This window comes from Ovis canadensis, chromosome 21 (assembly GCF_042477335.2).
Source record: "Ovis canadensis isolate MfBH-ARS-UI-01 breed Bighorn chromosome 21, ARS-UI_OviCan_v2, whole genome shotgun sequence".
Taxonomy (NCBI): domain Eukaryota; kingdom Metazoa; phylum Chordata; class Mammalia; order Artiodactyla; family Bovidae; genus Ovis; species Ovis canadensis.
The window spans coordinates 23,276,267-23,294,194 of record NC_091265.1 but is presented as its reverse complement, the minus strand read 5'-3'; the positions used below and the strand labels follow the sequence as shown (position 1 = coordinate 23,294,194).

At 45.0% G+C, this 17,928-nt stretch overlaps 1 protein-coding gene across 1 annotated transcript in view; it reads right to left on the bottom strand.

Annotated features, from left to right (window-relative positions):
- The window catches only part of RAB38 (RAB38, member RAS oncogene family), a 66,020-nt gene extending 58,210 nt beyond the window's left edge, over window positions 1–7,810 (bottom strand). Inside the window, exon 1 of the mRNA XM_069564785.1 lies at window positions 7,292–7,810. Within this exon, the coding sequence (XP_069420886.1) occupies window positions 7,292–7,493 (202 nt within the window). The 5' untranslated portion in view covers window positions 7,494–7,810. The remainder of the gene's footprint in view (window positions 1–7,291) is intronic.
- Between the last annotated feature and the right edge of the window lie 10,118 nt (window positions 7,811–17,928).

The following is a 17,928-nucleotide window of genomic DNA, read 5'->3' as shown; positions in this document are numbered from 1 at the left end:
CCCAGACTTGCCATGCATTTTTATTTTTTTTGCCTGGCACGGCGGTTGCCAAATTTAGCACTCTCTACATTTTCAGATCCATTGCATTAATATTTCAGATGCTTCTAAAACGTCCCAGAGAATTTGTCTTTTAGAAATAGATATAAAAGGGCTTCCCTGGTGGCTCAGTGGTAAAGAATCCGCTTGCCAATGTAGGAGACACGGGTTCAATCCCTGATCCGGGAAGATCCCATGTGCCACAGGACCACTAGGCCCAGGGACCACAGCCATCGAGCCTGTGCTCCAGGGCCCAGAAGCCACAAGCACGGAAACCCTGCGCCCTGCAGCCTGGCTGCACAACGAGAGAGGCCCACGGCGGTCCATGCCCTGCACGCAGAGCACAGCCTCTGCTCACCATAACTAGCGAAAGGCCGCACAGCAGCAAAGACCCAGCAAGCCGATAAATAGTTTTAAACAAAGAAATAGATATTGAAGAGAAAGTGAAGTCACCCAGTCATTCCTGACTCTTTGCAACCCCGTGGACTATAGCCTACCGGGCTCCTCCGTCCATGGGATTTTCCAGGCAAGAATACTAGAGCAGGTTGCCATTTCCTTCTCTAGCAGATCGTCCTGACCCAGGGACTGAACCCAGGTCTCCCGCATTGTAGGTAGACGCTTTACCGTCTGAGCCACCAGGGAAGTTTCAGTTGAAGTCTCTATTGAAGAGAGGTCAAGTCCAAAACCTCAGCTGAATTTTACGATGTGGAAGCACTTCACAGACACTAAAACAACGGAGCACTGTTTCCCAGATGACTCTTGGGGCCACTGGTGCTCTGGGCTCCTGCCTCTAGACGCGGGTAACTCTAGACCCGGGCTGCCTCCCGCTGCCCCTCTGCCTGTTGGAGAGTTCATGTCCTCCAGGGCTTCGTCACACAGCTTAGGTGGGGAAAGTCAGTACAGATGTGCCCTGTGGGGAAATATTTTTCCTACGTGTTGGATTTTAACTATTTAGGGGAATGTACTACTTAGGAGAGTCTTGCCGCTAAACTTTCATGTGGGAGAGAAGGATTCTCTACATCACCTGCCAACTGTATTTTCTACTGTATTTGTTAAATCTGGGATTGAGTTTTCTGATGACCCACAGATCTGGTCATTTTTCTCAAATATATGCATCAAAGATGGAGTTAAACAGACCTCCTCTTCTTGCTCTCCTCTGCCACATGAGAGCTCTTGTGATCTTGGGTCTCTGATTCTTGATCTAATATAAAATAGGTTTGATACCACCTGCTCTGTCTATACCCTCAGCAACTCTGAGAAGATCAAGCAGGAAAATGTATGTGAAAGAAGTTTGTGATAACAGTTAAAAAAAGAAGAGTAATAGCTAACATTCAGAATGAGTCAGGCACAGCTTTACGTGAATTAACCCATCTCATTCTTTTAATTCTAAGATGCAGGGTCTGCCATTATCCCCAGGTTTTAGACAGGAAACAAAGGCACAGAAATTAATAACTTGCGCAAGTCACAAAGCTAGTAAGTAAAGTTGGAATAAGCTGTTACATACTAACTGGGCATGTTAATACTGGAGTGGGTTGCCATGCCCTGCTCCAAGAAAACTTCCCAACCCAGGGATCAAACCCAGGGATTGAACCCAGGTCTCTCTCATTGCAGGTGGATTCCTTACCACCTGAGCCACCAAGAAAGCCCATGAGTACTGGAGTGGGTAGCCTATCCCTGCTCCGGGGGATCTTCCTGACTCAGGAATTGAACCAGGGTCTCCTGCATTGCAGGCGGATTCTTTACCAGCTGAGCTACCAGAGAAGCAACTGGGCACAGTGAGACCGTATTAGAGCTAAAGCGAGTGCAAGAGAGAACACCGTGCAGGAGACATCACAGGAAAACAATCGTCATTTTAAAGATGGGGCACATCGCAGCACTGTTTATAATAGCCAGGACATGGAAACAACCTAGATGTCCATCAGCAGATGAATGGATAAGAAAGCTGTGGTACATATACACAATGGAGTATTACTCAGCCGTTAAAAAGAATTCATTTGAATCAGTTCTGATGAGATGGATAAAACTGGAGCCAATTATACAGAGTGAAGTAAGCCAGAAAGAAAAACACCAATACAGTATACTAACACATATATATGGAATTTAGGAAGATGGCAATGACGACCCTGTATGCAAGACAGGGAAAAAGACACAGATGTGTATAAAGGACCTTTGGACTCAGAGGGAGAGGGAGAGGGTGGGATGATTTGGGAGAATGGGAATTCTAACATGTATATTATCATGTAAGAATTGAATCACCAGTCCATGTCTGATGTAGGGTGCAGCATGCTTGGGGCTGGTGCATGGGGATGACCCAGAGAGATGTTGTGGGGAGGGAGGTGGGAGAGGGGGTCATGTTTGGGAACGCATGTAAGAATTAAAGATTTTAAAATTAAAAAAATAAATAAATAAAAATAAAAGGAAAAAAAAATAAAAATAAAGATGGGGACTTCGATCCAGCAAGGCTCCATGACTTGCCCCATGTCAAGCATTACTGTTTTCGAATAGCCATAGTCTATATTTATTAGACTACATCTGAAGTATTCTATTTTTGAACTGCGGAAGGTAGAGCAAAACTATTGGGAACCTGGGTGCTAGATCCAATGACCAAGTTTTAAGTTCCAGCACTACCACTTAACCAGCTATTTTACTGGGAAATTAAAAATTACGTATGCACAGACAATTGTAAGGATAAATGTCTAAAGATGTTAGCTATTATTACTATCACTGTCCCAATTCCAGTACCTGGTTCCCAAAGCACAGCAAGATTTGTAGACAAAATTGGGTTGTTCTCTTTGAAAGTGCTAATGGAGTCATCAAAGTAATCAATAGAATACTTCAGATGTATTCTAATATATTAATTATGGATTATGAATTATGGATATTCTAAAGCTGTAACACTTGACGTTGGGCAAATCGTGAAACTTTGCTGGATTTCAGCTGCCCATCTTTCAAATGGCAATCGTTTTCTTTCCCTGCGATGTCACGTGTTCATACGATGGTACCTCTTGCAGCCTCCGTCTGCTCTAACGTGGTCCCTCTGTGCCGTTAGTACTGAGCAGCTTATTCCAACTTTGCTTACTAGCTTTGTGACTTGTGCGAGTTACTTAACGGAGTAGTCAAAGCATCAGGATTCGGAGAGGAGTAGTAAAAGAGTGTCTCAAGTGTGAACTTTTTCTTTTTTTTGATTATTCTATAAAATGAAAAAACCCTATAACTAAGAATCAAATTTTCAGAAATAAGATTTTCTTTCCTTTTATTTTTTGAAACTAGTGTTTTTGTAACTGGGTGGAAACTCTTGAGTGCTTTTTTTAAAAATTTTGTATTTATTTATGTATTTATGACTGTGCTCTGTCTTGGTTTTGGCTCAGGCTTCTCGCTGGCTTTAGTGAGCGGGGACTCCTCTCTAGTTGCGGTGTGAGGGCTTCTCACTGTGGTGCCTTCTCTTGTTGCAGAGCCTGGGCTCCAGGGCATGTGGGCTTCAGTATCTGGAGCACGAGGGCTCCAAAGCACAGGCTCAATAGTTGAGCACTCAGGCTTGAGCCCCACAGCATGTGGGATCTTCTCAGATCAGGGATCGAATCCATGTCTCGGGAGGATTGCAGGCTGATTCTTTACCATTGACCCATCAGGGAAGCCCAGAAATATATTTCTGTTCCTTTTCTTTCCACTCTCTGCACTGTGGTACCATGCAAAAACATATTATCAATAAGGGAAAGAAGGCAAAGATAATCTATCTACCAAATAAGCAGCACCCTTAAAGAGGAATTGTGTATAACCCCAGTGGGTCAGCTGTACACCAGGCCCTCACAGGGCTCTGGTTATAAAGAGCATGGCTTGATTCCAAATCAAACAGACCTGAGTCAAATTCAGCTCTTCCACTTACTAGTTGGGTGGCCTTGGGCAAAATTACTTAATTTCTCTGACTCTATCAAGAGTTTCCAAATCCAAAGCTAACTCAGATGCTCTTCTATGGTGGAATCACGGGGATTCAGAGTCTTCTATGGGGTTTGTGGGATTCATCTCAGTGATTTCAAGGTCTACGTCACAAGTTCCTAAAAGGTAATTTCTGCAGTCTTTTTCAGAAGCAGACTGGCCAGTCTAAGTGACCACAAGACAAAGATCACGGGAATTAGTTGAACAAATAGGACCCAACTTGGCCCTGAACCAAATGGATATTAAAACTCTAATTGAGCAAAAGATTCCCTTGATAGCAGATGGATGTGATATCCTCTCAGGACAGGGCAAGTTTCCTCTACTTCATCAACACCCCTAGCAAGCTCAAAACGAGTGTCACTACCCGTGCCTATAAGACACACGCCAGAAGTGAGCAGCGAGGAGACGGGAAGCATTCCCCAAGGCTGGACCGACAGGCAGATCTGAAGACGCTCTAAGATACACTTAGCTGAGGGGGTCTGACTGGGCCGCTGAGGCTGGGTTCCATATGCACTTACTCTTCACAGAATTAGCTATGGAGCTTGAAATATGTCCACTGTACACTCCAGTCATCCTTCCCCACAACGGCCCAGCTCCTTCCCAACCAGCTCTGCCTGCTGCCCAACTTCTAAGCTGGCTTCCTGGGAAGCTCGGTTGGTTAAAGAGTCTGCCTGCAGTGTGGGGGCCCCAGTTTGATCCTTGGGTCAGGAAGATCCCATGCAGAAGGAAATGGCTACCTACTCCAGTATTCTTGCCTGGGAAATCCCCTGGACAGATACGCCTGATGGGCTACAGTCCATGGCGTTGCAAAGAGTCAGACGCGACTGAGTGACCACACCACCACCACCACCGAGAACTTCAAACCCAGCCCACAGGGCTCTTTGGGCTGGAGGCTGAAATGACAGGTTAGCATTGAACATCAAAGCTCTGGGAAAAATGAACTTCCCTACAGAGATGGTGCACACCACCATATCTATAGGGCTGACTTTTCCAAGGCTCCTTGGATTTCTTATATACACAGACTTCTGTGGCTATAGCCTCCACGGCAACTTGAGTACTGAAGGAGGTATTTCTAAGCTTGGAAATGAAATTGCTCAAGACAGCATGTTGTAATATGGATAAAGCTGGAAAATGGTGCTGGGTGTTTTAGAACAGGTTATATTCGTTCATCAGGAATTATCGTTTAATAAGATCTAATTAGCACACTTATATCATGTCCTTCTTGCCTAGCATTTACACATATTCAAAAAAACAAATAGCAAACAAAGCTAGTATTAGCAACAATCCCTGCAGTTCTCCTAGGGAGTAAGTACTAACGAGTTCAGTTAGCATTTGTCAGTTTTCCTCTCGTTTTCTCCTTTGTTGGGAGAAAGCATTCTATTTACGGATAAGGAACGGAGACTAGGAAGTTAGGAAACTTACTTAAAATTGCCCAAGAAATATGGGGTGAAACAGGGATTCTGATGGAAGCATTTCCAGTGGGATTTAGGCTCTTCATCTCTAAACCCTAGTATACTTAGGACACTGAGACTCACAGACATTATGTAACATGTCTGAGGTCACATCCTCATTTGATTTTCACGTAAAAAACTAAATTACAGCTACACCCCTGTTCAAAGAGTAAGCTAATTCTACACCTGGATCCTAGAGATGTTGATGCAACATCAGAGGTGTTAGACACTAAAAACAGCAGCAGCAAAGTGCCCAGACTCACAGAGGATTTTCTAGATATAGAGCCCAATCAGACAGTGGCCAACGACATCTTCTGGTCTCTGTTAATCCTTGTGCTACTAGAGCAGTTACAATGACACTAAAGGCATGAATCTGTTCACATGCCGAGTTTTATCATAAGACCTAGCAGCTCCCAATTAAAGAGGCACTGGACTCCCCAGAATGAGAAATGCCCTTTGGAAAACTTCCCACATATGTTTTCACTTCAAGCCATGATGAAGTTTCCAGTCAAATGCACCTGCTAAAATGAACCTATTTTCTGAAAGAGAAGTGGCCGGTTTGGGTCCAACACTTGTAAAGGTTCCTAGAGCCACAGACTATGAAATAGACCCAGGTGAAGTGGATTGATTGTTTGAAGGGGTTCACAAGGAATCCCAGGGGACCTGAAAATTTCTTAGCAGAAGGGTCCCCAAGTTGTCATTGTCTGACTGACTTCCAGCTTAATGGGGAAGCGGCTGAGCTGAAGGGGTTTGTGGGGAGCAGGATGGTGAGCTCAGGGATCGGCAGGGAGGGGCTGGACACGCCGAGAATCTGGGTCCAGGGACTCTTTGCACCTCCACCTTAGCCTGAAGCCCCAACTCCTGGTACAAACCCTGGGAATAAAATTCTGATTTCAAACATTGTAAGAGGCTCCTCATTTTCCAGACCTCTCAGTGAAAACTTTAGGAACAAATCAAGAAATCTGTGGCGAATGTCATAGAAAGGGGTTGCCCCGGTGGCTCACACGGTAAGAAATCCGCCTGCAACGCAAGAGACCTGGCTTCCATCACTGTGTTGGGAAGATCCCCTGGAGAAGGGAATGATTACCCGCCCCTGTATTCTTGCCTGGAGAATTCCATGTACAGAAGAGCCCGGTGGGCTAGAGTCCACGGGGTCGCAAAGAATAGACCCTTAAACAAAAGTGACCCTAACAGGAATATATATACTCCATCTCCTTTTCATAGACGAGAGAGACAGAAGGACAAACAGAAACAGTGAGAGATTTACCCCCAAAGCAGACACAGGAAGGTCCTTGGCTTTCTCAAAGCAGAGAACCTCCAGCTTTCTTGACTGAATGGTAGAAAAGGGGGTGTCGAAAGTTGGAATAAAGGGAGCAGTTAGGAACAGGAACTGGGCAACGCCTCTAGTCCGGAACTCTCCGGGTTCCCGCTGTGACCAGGTCTAGGGGCTTCCCCTCGGGGGTCCCGGCACCCGGCTGGAAAGGGCGGGCGGGACGCTCCGGGCGGCGTCACCCGAAGGACTGCCGGTGCCTGGAAAGTGAGCTGGGATCAAGAACCGAGTGCAATGCCGGAGGGTCTCCCTCTGGGTCCCGGGGAGGCCCGCGCTGAGCCCAGAGATCCCAGGCGAGGCTGTGGGAGGGAGAGAGAGCAGCCGCCGCAAAGCGCCAGGGGACGCACGTGAAGTTGCCGCGCGCTAGGGAGAAACTTTTTTTGTTTCCTTCGAAACCAAGTTTGCAGTCCACCCCGGAAAGTCTCTACCGGCGCAGCGCCCGGGAGGCAGACCCGGTCTCCGCGGGGCCGCGAGCCGCTGCCCTGGCACAGGAGACGGTCTGCGAGGTGCCCCCGCCCCAGTCCCCGGCCCCGGGGCTCACCCGCGATGTCCCAGAGCTGCAGGCGCACCACGGTCTCCGGGTCCCAGTGGAGCACCTTGAGCGCGAAGTCCACGCCGATGGTGGCCCGGTAGTGCGAGGAGAAGTTCTGGTGCACGTAGCGCTTGATGATGCTGGTCTTGCCCACGCCCAGGTCGCCGATCACCAGTAGCTTGTACAGGTGCTCCTTGTGCGGGACCTGCATGGTGGCGGCCCGCCCGCCGCGCGGTGCCTGCTGCGGACCCGGGAAGCGCCGCCGGGGGCCGGGCCGGACAGACTCGGGGAGCGCGAGTGCGGGCGCGAGGCGGCGGCGGGGCGGGACGGGGGCGAGGGCGGAACTCCTCCCCGGCCGCTGCAGAAACGCCCAGCCCCGAGCCCCGCGGGCTGACACCCCTGCTCACCCCGCCCGCGCGGCTCGGGGGGAGCCCCGAGCGATGCCTGGGCCCCAGGGACTGGGGAGGCTCACGCGCAGATGCCCTTTTGCAGAGGCTATTCGTTACAGCCCCTGACAGTTTCCGAAGTGCTCTTCTCGCCTGTAATCTTGGCCACAAAGCTGGAGGCGTGGGTTTCAGTTTTCAGGTTTGGCAAGTGAGAGTGTCTAAAAAGTTAAGTGAACTGCGGGGAGACAGACGGTAGGTAACCGGTCTGGCCGAACACGGGACTCTTGAGGTCGTGGGCTGCGCCTCCGCCTCGAGGGGTAGACAGAATTTGGAGGCGAGGCAACGCGTAAAACAGTTTCAGGAGGCCCACCAGCTGGGTTTGGGTCCGGCACGCCTGGTTTTCGAGGTGAGTGACCTCACACTAGTCATCTGAACTGCCCCAGCCTCTTCTTCCGTGATCTGGTAATGGTAATCCTTTGACGCATCAGCTTGACAGTGTGAACGCTGAGCGCCTTCACACCTATTCAACTATTAATGGTCTGAAATGAAGTGAAAGTCGCTTAGTCGTATCCGACTCTATGCGACCCCATGGACGGTACAGTCCATGGAATTCTCCAGGCCAGAATGCTGGAGTGGGTAGACTTTCCCTTCTCCAGGGGATCTTCCCAACCAAGGGATCGAACCCAGGTGTCCTGTGTTGCAGGCGGATTCTTTACCAGCTGAGCCACAGGGGAAGCCCAATTAATGGTCTGACCAGGAAGATAGTTGGGCTGTAAGTGCTGAGGGCATCCATGGCTTAGTTTCCTCCTCTCCTCTACTAAAAGGTCCGAGCAGCATTAAAAGACAATTTAGACAACTGGTCAGATTATGTTACATGATAATAAGAGCAAGCATCGATCCAGCACTTGGTATGTGCCAGGTTTTATAAACATGTCATCTAATCATCCCAGCAGTCCTAAAAATACATACGATTATTCTTCCCATTTTGAAGAAATGAGGAAAATAAGACCTAGACATTTTGGGTGTGCACACGCAGCCCTATAGGCTAGCTCACATATCCTGAAATATTCAGGTCAAGTATCAGTGTCTTGTGATACCTTCCAAGAATAATATCGGCTACAGTGATTACTCTCTTTTTTCATATCTCATGGCACTTTAAGCTAACTAAATAATAAGGAACATATTATAGTATCCTAGCCTCTAATATATATTTCTAATCCAGTAAAGAGCCTAGACATTTTAAGTAACGTATGTAGGGGCAAACAGCTTGTGATGAAAAAGCCAAATTCAAACTTAAGTCTTCCAGTACTAATTTGAGAAAACACAAATTGGCAGTATGAGTTCCTATAGACATTTTTTAAAAAAATGAATGAAAATATATTGTGAACAGATCTATGTGAATAAATTTAAAAATTTAAGCAACATGGGCAAACTCCTTGAAAAACACAATTAACAAAATTGACCCCCCTAAAACATGGAAAAGCTAAATCATTCACTCTATGTGGATTAGAGATTGGGTCTGCATTTAAAAATGAATTTAAAACAATTAAGTTTTCACAAGTTAAAATTTAAAAAAAGAAGTAGAAGCTAATGGTGGTGGAAGCAAGGAGGGGGTGGCTGTCTGAGACATCATGTGAGCCAGCCGTCAACGCTCTGCCTGATCCAACATCACAGGCCCCAGCGTGTTCTCCCAGCTGGGTCTGGCTGAATCATCCTCACCTCATCTCCTTTTCTCACCCGGGCCTGTTGGAACATCAGACATTTACTGTGTATAGCAGGCTGACCAAGATTCAGGACCTGGAGTTTATACAGTTGAGGGGAAGAGGGCTCTTTACACCAGAGAATGCAAAATTGAGGACTGGGTCCTGAGGTTTCGACTTTGCTTCGCTGCCTCTGCAAAGACAGTGGTCAGGTCACGGTGAGCGAGCTCCCTGCTGGGCAGGAAGTCCTGCAGCTTATTTCCAGAGTCACTCAGTTAGGTCTCATGACAGTTCTTCACAGCGGGAAGAAATGACTCTCAGTTTACAATTTTTAAATCTTTTAGACTAAAGTGGCTTGAAGGACTTCCCTGATAGGTCAGTAGGTAAAGAATCCACCTGCAATGCAGGAGACCTAGGTTCGATTCCTGGGTTGGGAAGATCCCCTGGAGAAGGGAAAGGCTACCCACTCCAGTATTCTGGCCTGGAGAATTCCCTGGACTGTATAGTCCATGGGGGTCGCAAAGAGTTGGACACAACTGAGCGACTTTCACTTTTCACTTTCAAAGTGGCTTGACGAGAACCACGGTCTAGCACTTCATAGGCTGGAATTCTGAAAGACCTTGTGTAAAATGACAAGGTTGGGTTGCGAGATCTCTGCAGAGCACTGCTGACTCTAAAATAGTTTTCTGGGTCTTCTGGATGTATTCCGGCAAGTGACAGCCCAGCCTTCTAACCACCGCCCACCTCCCCCCCGCCCCCCGGCCATGGCACCATTACCCGAGAGGTGGAAAAAGGCTGTGCAAAGGCATTTTCAAACCGAACCTTATGCCGTGGTTCTCTTCTAGTTTCCTGGCTGTGACTCTGTAAGCTGCTCAGCTGCTCTATATTTCTCCCCCAAGATAAGCACTCTCCAAGCACATTTTTTTGGAGGGCAAATGCATCTGTGCTCCCTTGCTTTGCTTTGAACTTATTTCCTTTGCTCAGAAGTAGTTTGCAAATAGGGACCCGGGTAAGTGGGGATAGAATATAAACTAGAGTCAGGCTAGAGCTTCTTTAGATTGCAAGGGTCTTAGCAAGCAGGCAGACCATCCTTGTCTCCCATCCTCCCACTACCCCCAGATCACAAGTCTTCCTGAGACCCCATGTGCCTGACTGTCCACAAGGGTGCCCAGCTTTATCCTGGCAAGCCGTGCTCCCTCCAGAAAGGAGAGTGTGCTGCCATGCCGTGAGTCACCTCCTCCCAGCAGCTGCCCGGCACCATGAAACCTGCTTTCTGCAGTAAATCTCAGAGCATCTTTGGGGATGTTTTGACAATCTGACTACCCTCAGATTGCTAAACCACCGCACACCTTGTCCTGAAAAACAGTAAAACGGGTGACTCAAGTCTGTAAAAGGTGTAGGAAACCACAAACAGCACAGAATTCAAGGATGAATGGTGCTGTACACGGCACAGAGTCAGATTTCTCTAAAACTCTGCTCCCTTGCTGTCCAGTGTGGGAATAAATTATTGCACATATTAAGTGGAAAAACTAATTTAAATGATGGCTTTGCAAACACAAACTTGAAACCCTCACGATTCCCTCCCAGGCCTGCTATATTAGGTGAGCCCCTATGAAGTTACTTTATTTGCTTTGAACAATAAGAGAGCCACAGGAGTTATTCATTAGCTTATGTGGTGTTTAATTGCTGCTCTGAAGAAATATGCAAATGTCTGTAAGGTAGGGTGCCAAATATTCTGTTGTAGGACAGGTAAAGTGATTTTTCTTAGATTAACACAATCTTCAAAGACATGGACTTTATTCCAAAAGGCCTGTTGGAGGAGACCATAAATTTTTATCATCCAAACTGGGACTCTTGAGAGTGAAAGGGGTCACTATTAATAATTATACCAAACCATAGGAACAAGCCAGGGATGTCCTAAAGAAAGTTCATTCCTGAAGCAGAGGATTAGAGTTCTCAAAAGAGATATACAGCTAAGAGTGGCATTCGAAAAAAAATCTCCTAAATCACTATTTTAATAAATAGTTTTGCCAAGTTAATGCTGCAGTTCATTTCTTTATTGTCTTCAAAGAATTTGCTTTTAATCTACTAGGCTGGTCTAAAACCTGTGTTAACTTGCAACGGGAGTTATGTCCAGTATTGATTCAGGGGTTCAGCAGTTGTCTAGAAATATGCCACACTCTTTGGGCTTCCCAGGTGGCACTAGTGGTAAAGAATCCACCTGCAAAGGAGACACAAGAGACATGGGTTTGATCTCTGGATGGGGAAGATTCCGTGGAGGAGGAAATGACAGCCCACTCCAGTATTTCTTCCTGGAAAGACCCATGGGCAGAGGAATCTTGCAGGCTACGGTCCATGGGGTTATAGAGTCAGATACAACTATGCAGGCACGCACTAGACATTCAGACTGCAAAGAAAAGGGGCTGACTGCATATTTTACAAAGTCCTAAGTATGCAGGGAAATATCTAATAAAAGAGGGAAAAAATGTATGCTTCAAAGGTAAAAGGATGCTCATACTCATACTCATTCAACAACTCAAGCAAAAAGGCAATGAGCCCCTCATTCATAACAAGTGGGGACCCAGGGACTGGGAGGGTCTGACTCAGAGGGTAACTCAATAAAGTTGCTGACACAGCATCAGGGTCAAATCAAGATATATTTTTGTGTAAAACACTGTGACAGAATTTTTGAGGGTCAGGTTGAAGAGTTGGGTCTCATGTGTCTAGGAGAATATTTAGAACATAAGCCCCTGTCATCAAACTGTGAGCATCCTGGTTGGAGTGTCAGTTGGCACGCACACGCGGCCCTCTGCTTCCTTCTCAGAGCCCTTTGCTGGCTTCTCCCCTTCTCTGCTGCCCGCCACTCCAGAGGGCAGTTCTCCACCCTCAGGACCTGGACTTTCCTTGCTTGAGGACACTCCCGTGATAAAAGAGCAAAACTGGCTAGAGATTAAACTCAGCCATCAGACTGTCTTCTTCCCTTTTACAGCCAAGGTCTACCGCTAACCAGGCAGAGTGCCTTAGTAAGGTCATCGAACTTCTGCAGGCTTGTCCCCCCATGTATAACATGAGGATAGGGACTTCCCTGGAGACTAAGTGGTTAATAATCTGCCTTCCAAAGCAGGGGACATGGGTTCAATCCCTGGTGAGGGAACTAAGATCCCACACACCCAAGGGGCAATTAAGCCCACGGGCCACAGAGAGAATAGCCCTTGGGCTACAACTGAAGACCTGCACAGTCAAAAATTAAATAAACATTTACTTAAGAAATAAATTAATTAAATACAACGAGGATAATAATTTCTACCTCCTAAAGGAAATAATACAGTAAAATGCTCAGCTCATTGTGTGACCCAGGAGATGTGCTGAAAATGCTGTTCAGCTATCAAGTGTCTGCAGATGATCTCTGTATTTGTGCTAAAAACCCCAACCCCATTCCTGCCTTCTGCACCCTTGTTCCAACTGCCTTGTGGGCATTTCTTCCAGGCTTTCTGGAAGACATCTCAAATGCAACATGTGCAGAGCTGAAGTCATTATCTACCCCAACAGACTTGTTCCTTTTCCTGTATTCCTGGTTTTAGTCACTGGTTCCACCCTCCCCAAAGCCTACCAAGCCTGGAAACAGCCACACTCAACTCCTCCCTCTTTATTGCCACACATCCCAGCAGCCAGAGTCCTCTGATTCTATCTCAGGTCCCTCAGTACATTTCCTCTAGTCCATAAAGGTGCTGTTGGAACATAGAGGTGAAGACCTAGTCAATGTTATTGTGGTCAAAGGATTTTTAAGCATTATGCAAAAGGAAGAAATCATAAGAGGAAAAACATTTTGCAAATGCAAAATAAGGAAGATTTTTGCCTGCCTTAAGGCAGGCAAAAAGGGAAAATACTTTATAATTTATATATAAAGAGCTCTTGTAAATTGTTTTAATATATCCAAATAGATAAAGAACAGGAATACAAATAAACAAATGAAGACAACTGACCACACAAAAAGTCAATAATAATGTAAAAAATTATTTTTCACAGTAGTAGGAATAGAAAAACAATAACAAGAAACCATTTTTCACTTTTGAAACTGACATATATGTTTTAATACTAAAAATATCTAATACCAGTGAGGATGCAAAGAATGGATGTTAGCATGATCCCGGTGGGATTATAATTTAAGAAAAAGCTGTTGGAGACAAATTGGGTTATATGTATCAAAAACATTAAAAATGCATGGGCCTCTTTACCTAGAAATTCTATTTGTAGGAATTTATGAACATCTATCATTAGGGAGAAGTTTATAAAAATTTAACTCCATGGATGCATATTACAATGTTTTTTATCATAGAAAACAATTGGCATTTTCTAAATGTGCATCAGGTGAAATATTACAATGTTAAAATATGTGATGACATATCATACAACCTTTATAAATGATGTTTAAGAAAAATATTGAATTATCTGGAAAGATATTCACAATATTTTTCACAGTATTTTAAAACTGGAAAAAAATTACAAAATATATACCCAGTTTGTTCAACTATCAAGTGTCTGCTGATAATCTCTATATTTGTACTATATTTGAACTAATCCAGTTTGGCATAAAATACATAATTTCCATTATACATAAAGACAAACACACATAAAGATATAGAAAATCATATACCGACATGTTATCAGAGATATTTCTAGATGACAAAATTACTGCTTTGCTTTATTATGTATTTTTCTACTTTTCTATGTTTCTATTTTTACAGGAATTATTATTGTTTTCAAAAGAAGAAAACAAAATTAAGAAAAAAAAATGAATGCACACTGAATGGATCTTAGAGGAGGATTCCCAGCAGTCATCACAATGACTTTTTCTAGGTCTCTCCAGGAAGTACAGAGTATCAGCGGTTTAAGTTTCGGTAATTTTGCAGCCAACCTTTTCTCATCTTGATTCCACTTATCTTATCAATGCTGAGAGGCGTGCCTTTCCCAGAGAACCAAAGCTCCGTTTCCGGGGCAGCGAGGTCCCCATGCTGTCCTGGAGAGATTGCTGCTGCAGCAGCTGGGCTGGCAGGCCAGACACTGACGGGAGCCTCCCTGCAAGCCGTGTAGGCCCGGAAGGAGACTGACGTCTTCCCGCAGGGGAACGGCCTCCCAAACCTTGTTGTCATTCTGCCCCCTTCCTGTTTGTGCCCCACTTTCCCACTCTGGGGCTTCCCTGGTGGCTCAGCTGGTAAAGAATCCACCTGCAGTGCGGGAGACCTGGATTCGATCCCTGGGTTGGGAAGATCCCCTGGGTGTGGCTACCCACTCCAGTATTCTGACCTGGAGAATCCTATGGACTGTGTAATCCATGGGGTTGCAAAGAGTTGGACACGACTGAGCGACTTCACTTTTCCACTCTGACACCGATTCTCTGATGCTCCCCTCCAGACTCTCTCCCATTCACCCCGTCCTCTTCACTTCAGCCCTTCTTGACGTCTCACCAAGTAGCGGTTTTCTAAGGCTATCTCCCTGACTCCATTTTCCCTGCTTGCACCTGCCACTATTCCCAGATCAACCCTCTTTGTAAAGCGCAGGAAGCTCAACTTGGTGCTCTGTGATGACCTGGAAGGGTGGGATGGGTGGGGATGGGAGGGAGCTCCAAGAGGGAGGGGATATGTGTATACACAGAGCTGATTCACTTTGCTGGAGAGCAGAAAGAACAACACCGTAAGGCAATTATACTCCAGAAAAAAAATATATATATATATAAGTAAATAAATAAATGACTTCAGTAGGGGATTCTTCCACTCACAATCTCTGAACTTATTTTATGTGTGAGAGGCAAACATTCTATCCTATTTAACCCTTTGTTGAGTTGTGTTTTCTGTCCTATGCAGCCAAAGAAAACTGCAAATGATAAGTCTCCTTGAATAAGACAGGACAAGGTCGTCTCCCTCCCAAGCACGCTTATAAAACAGCAGTTTATATACATGCCGTCTCAGCATGTCCTATCGGCATTCTTTTTGTAGATTTCTTCCCACTCTATATCCTACCAATTCTGTACCCTACCAGCACCTGGCATAGCCCCTGCCATGCTCCAACTGTGGGCTCAAGACATTCTGTCATTCGGGCTATGGCAGGACATTAAATGCCCTGATTGGCACAGATAGTAAATGCTTTAATGACGATGGAAAACATGAGCGATATGAAACCATGTCTTACATTACTGCCAATCACTTTGGCCACTTTGGCCACCTGATGTGAAGAACTGACTCACCAGAAAAGACCCTGATGCTGGGAAAGATTGAAGGTGGGAGGAGAAGGGGACGACAGAGGATGAGATGGTTGGATGGCATCACCAACTCAATGGACATGAGTTTGAGCAAGCTCTGGGAGTTGGTGATGGACAGGGAGGCCTGGTGGGCTGCAGTCCATGGGGCCACAAAGAGCCGGACATGACTGAGCGACCGAACTGAACTGAACTGAACTGAACTGAACTGAACTGAATCACTTAGAGTCCTGGGTGCTATGCACTGCCTGTTTTTTTCTACAAGGAACTTAAACATTGCTACCAGCTTCTGCAGAAAGCAATGCGAAGGGGGCAGGGGCAGGGTGTCCAAAGACTGCTGCACTGCAAGTTTTAAGAACTGTGTTCCATTTGTGCCTCTGCTACCAGCTCCCAAGACAGTCTGGCCACTTCGTCTCATACACCTGGAACCCGCTTCGAACGGCTTCACCAAATTGTCCAGACTTTCTCAACAATAATCTGGCCATGTGCATTAAGAGTCTTAAACACAGGCATAATCATCCAACGGAGAGTAAATGCCATTTAAACATTTATTCCACTTGTAAGAATCCATCCTAAGGAAATAATCAGATAGTCTTTCAGGCTTTATGCACTAGCTATTTAATGCAGCACTATTTTTAGTAGCCGTCTGAGTACCAATCAATAGAAAATTGGTTAAAAAGACAATGTCATATCCATAAAATTTAATATTTACAGCCATTAAACATAATGATTATGTAGAATATTTAGAGCCATGCAATGTTTAGGATACAATATTATTCTGGAAAAAGCAAGATATAAAATTACATATGAAATATAAATGTGTACATATACATATATACATATGTATACCCAACCCTATTTTGCAAACATATGTGCGTGGTTATACATATAGCTGGAAGAAAACATGAATGATAGACTTATTGGTGATTTTTCATCTTCATACTTTTCTAAATTCTCTATAATATACATATATTGACTTTAAAAGTGTTGAAAATTCATGTGTGATTATCTTGGAACTCTCAGGATTTACTATTTATTTTTATTTACTTTTGCCATTTTGAGATTTTACATAATACACCTTTTTTTAAGTAACTAAGTAGTTTTTGACACCCAGATACTCATGCACTTTATTTTCCAGAAGCATTGTTGCATTATTTCTTAGACAATTTTTTCCTACCTTTTTCTAACTAACTCTAGACCAGCATTATTAAGACTTTAAAAAATTACTGTTTTATTCTTTTTGTCTCATTATTCTACTTTCTGGAAGATTTCCTCAGCTTACTTTTCCAAGTCTTCCACTGAAAGTGTTTTATTAGTTGATTATTTTCTTAGCAGTTACTTGATTTCCAAGAAATGTTTAGATCTATTTACTTTTTAAAGAAATGTAATAGCTTCCTAAAACATAACTATACAACTTGATCAATCAAATTGATTTTTTTAATAACAATCTCATAGCAGCTTCCTTAAAATTATTGGAAAATTTACTACCCAGCACTTCTCAACGCCTACTGCACCACACTGGAAGTGCTTAAATACCACTGAAATTGTAAGTTGCCTATAGATTTTCAAGTCCTAACGCGCCCAAGCCTTAACCACAACCTAGGTGTTTTGTGAAAGAGATAATAGATGGTCTGTGGGAAACAGGAATTCTTAAACTGCATTACTGAAGACCCTTTCATTGAGCTGAACTCAATTTGGGGCAAACTGGGAGACAGGACAAAATGACATGTTTCTGTTGTCCCCAGTAATACCTGCCCCTCCACCCTCTCTGCATCTAATGACCATCTTTATTTCAGAAAGTTGGTTTAGGAAGAACCAAAAGGAAAGACAGACAACGTCTCAATGAGCAGAGAGGGGAGTTTGCTTTTATCATTGTTCTTTCCAAAGGGGCGGGGAGGGGGGAACCAAACTCTCAGCTCTGGTCTGTATAGACTAAGTCTACCCACTAAAGGTGTTGGAATACCTTTCTGTCGATCAGGGTTTCAGTTCCAGATCTGTGCCAGCAGCAGAGTTCCTGAGTCAGAAGCCACGCTGAGTGGTGCCCGCCTCCTTCGGTCAGTGCACCTTGGAGAAGAGATGCTTATCCTGACAGCGGGGATCATCTTCCCCAGGGAAGGCATGCTATTGCGCAACGTGGCATATGGTACAGAGAGGGTCGGATGCCCCCGGACTTGTCCATTAGACTTCCTAAAGCTGGTAACCCCATAACAATTTCCCCCCAAAATGGTACCAGGACCTCCAGCAGTCTCAGGAAGATCAGGATCACGTGAAGCTGAAGCTCCAGGCCCCGTTAGACAAGTTTGCGGC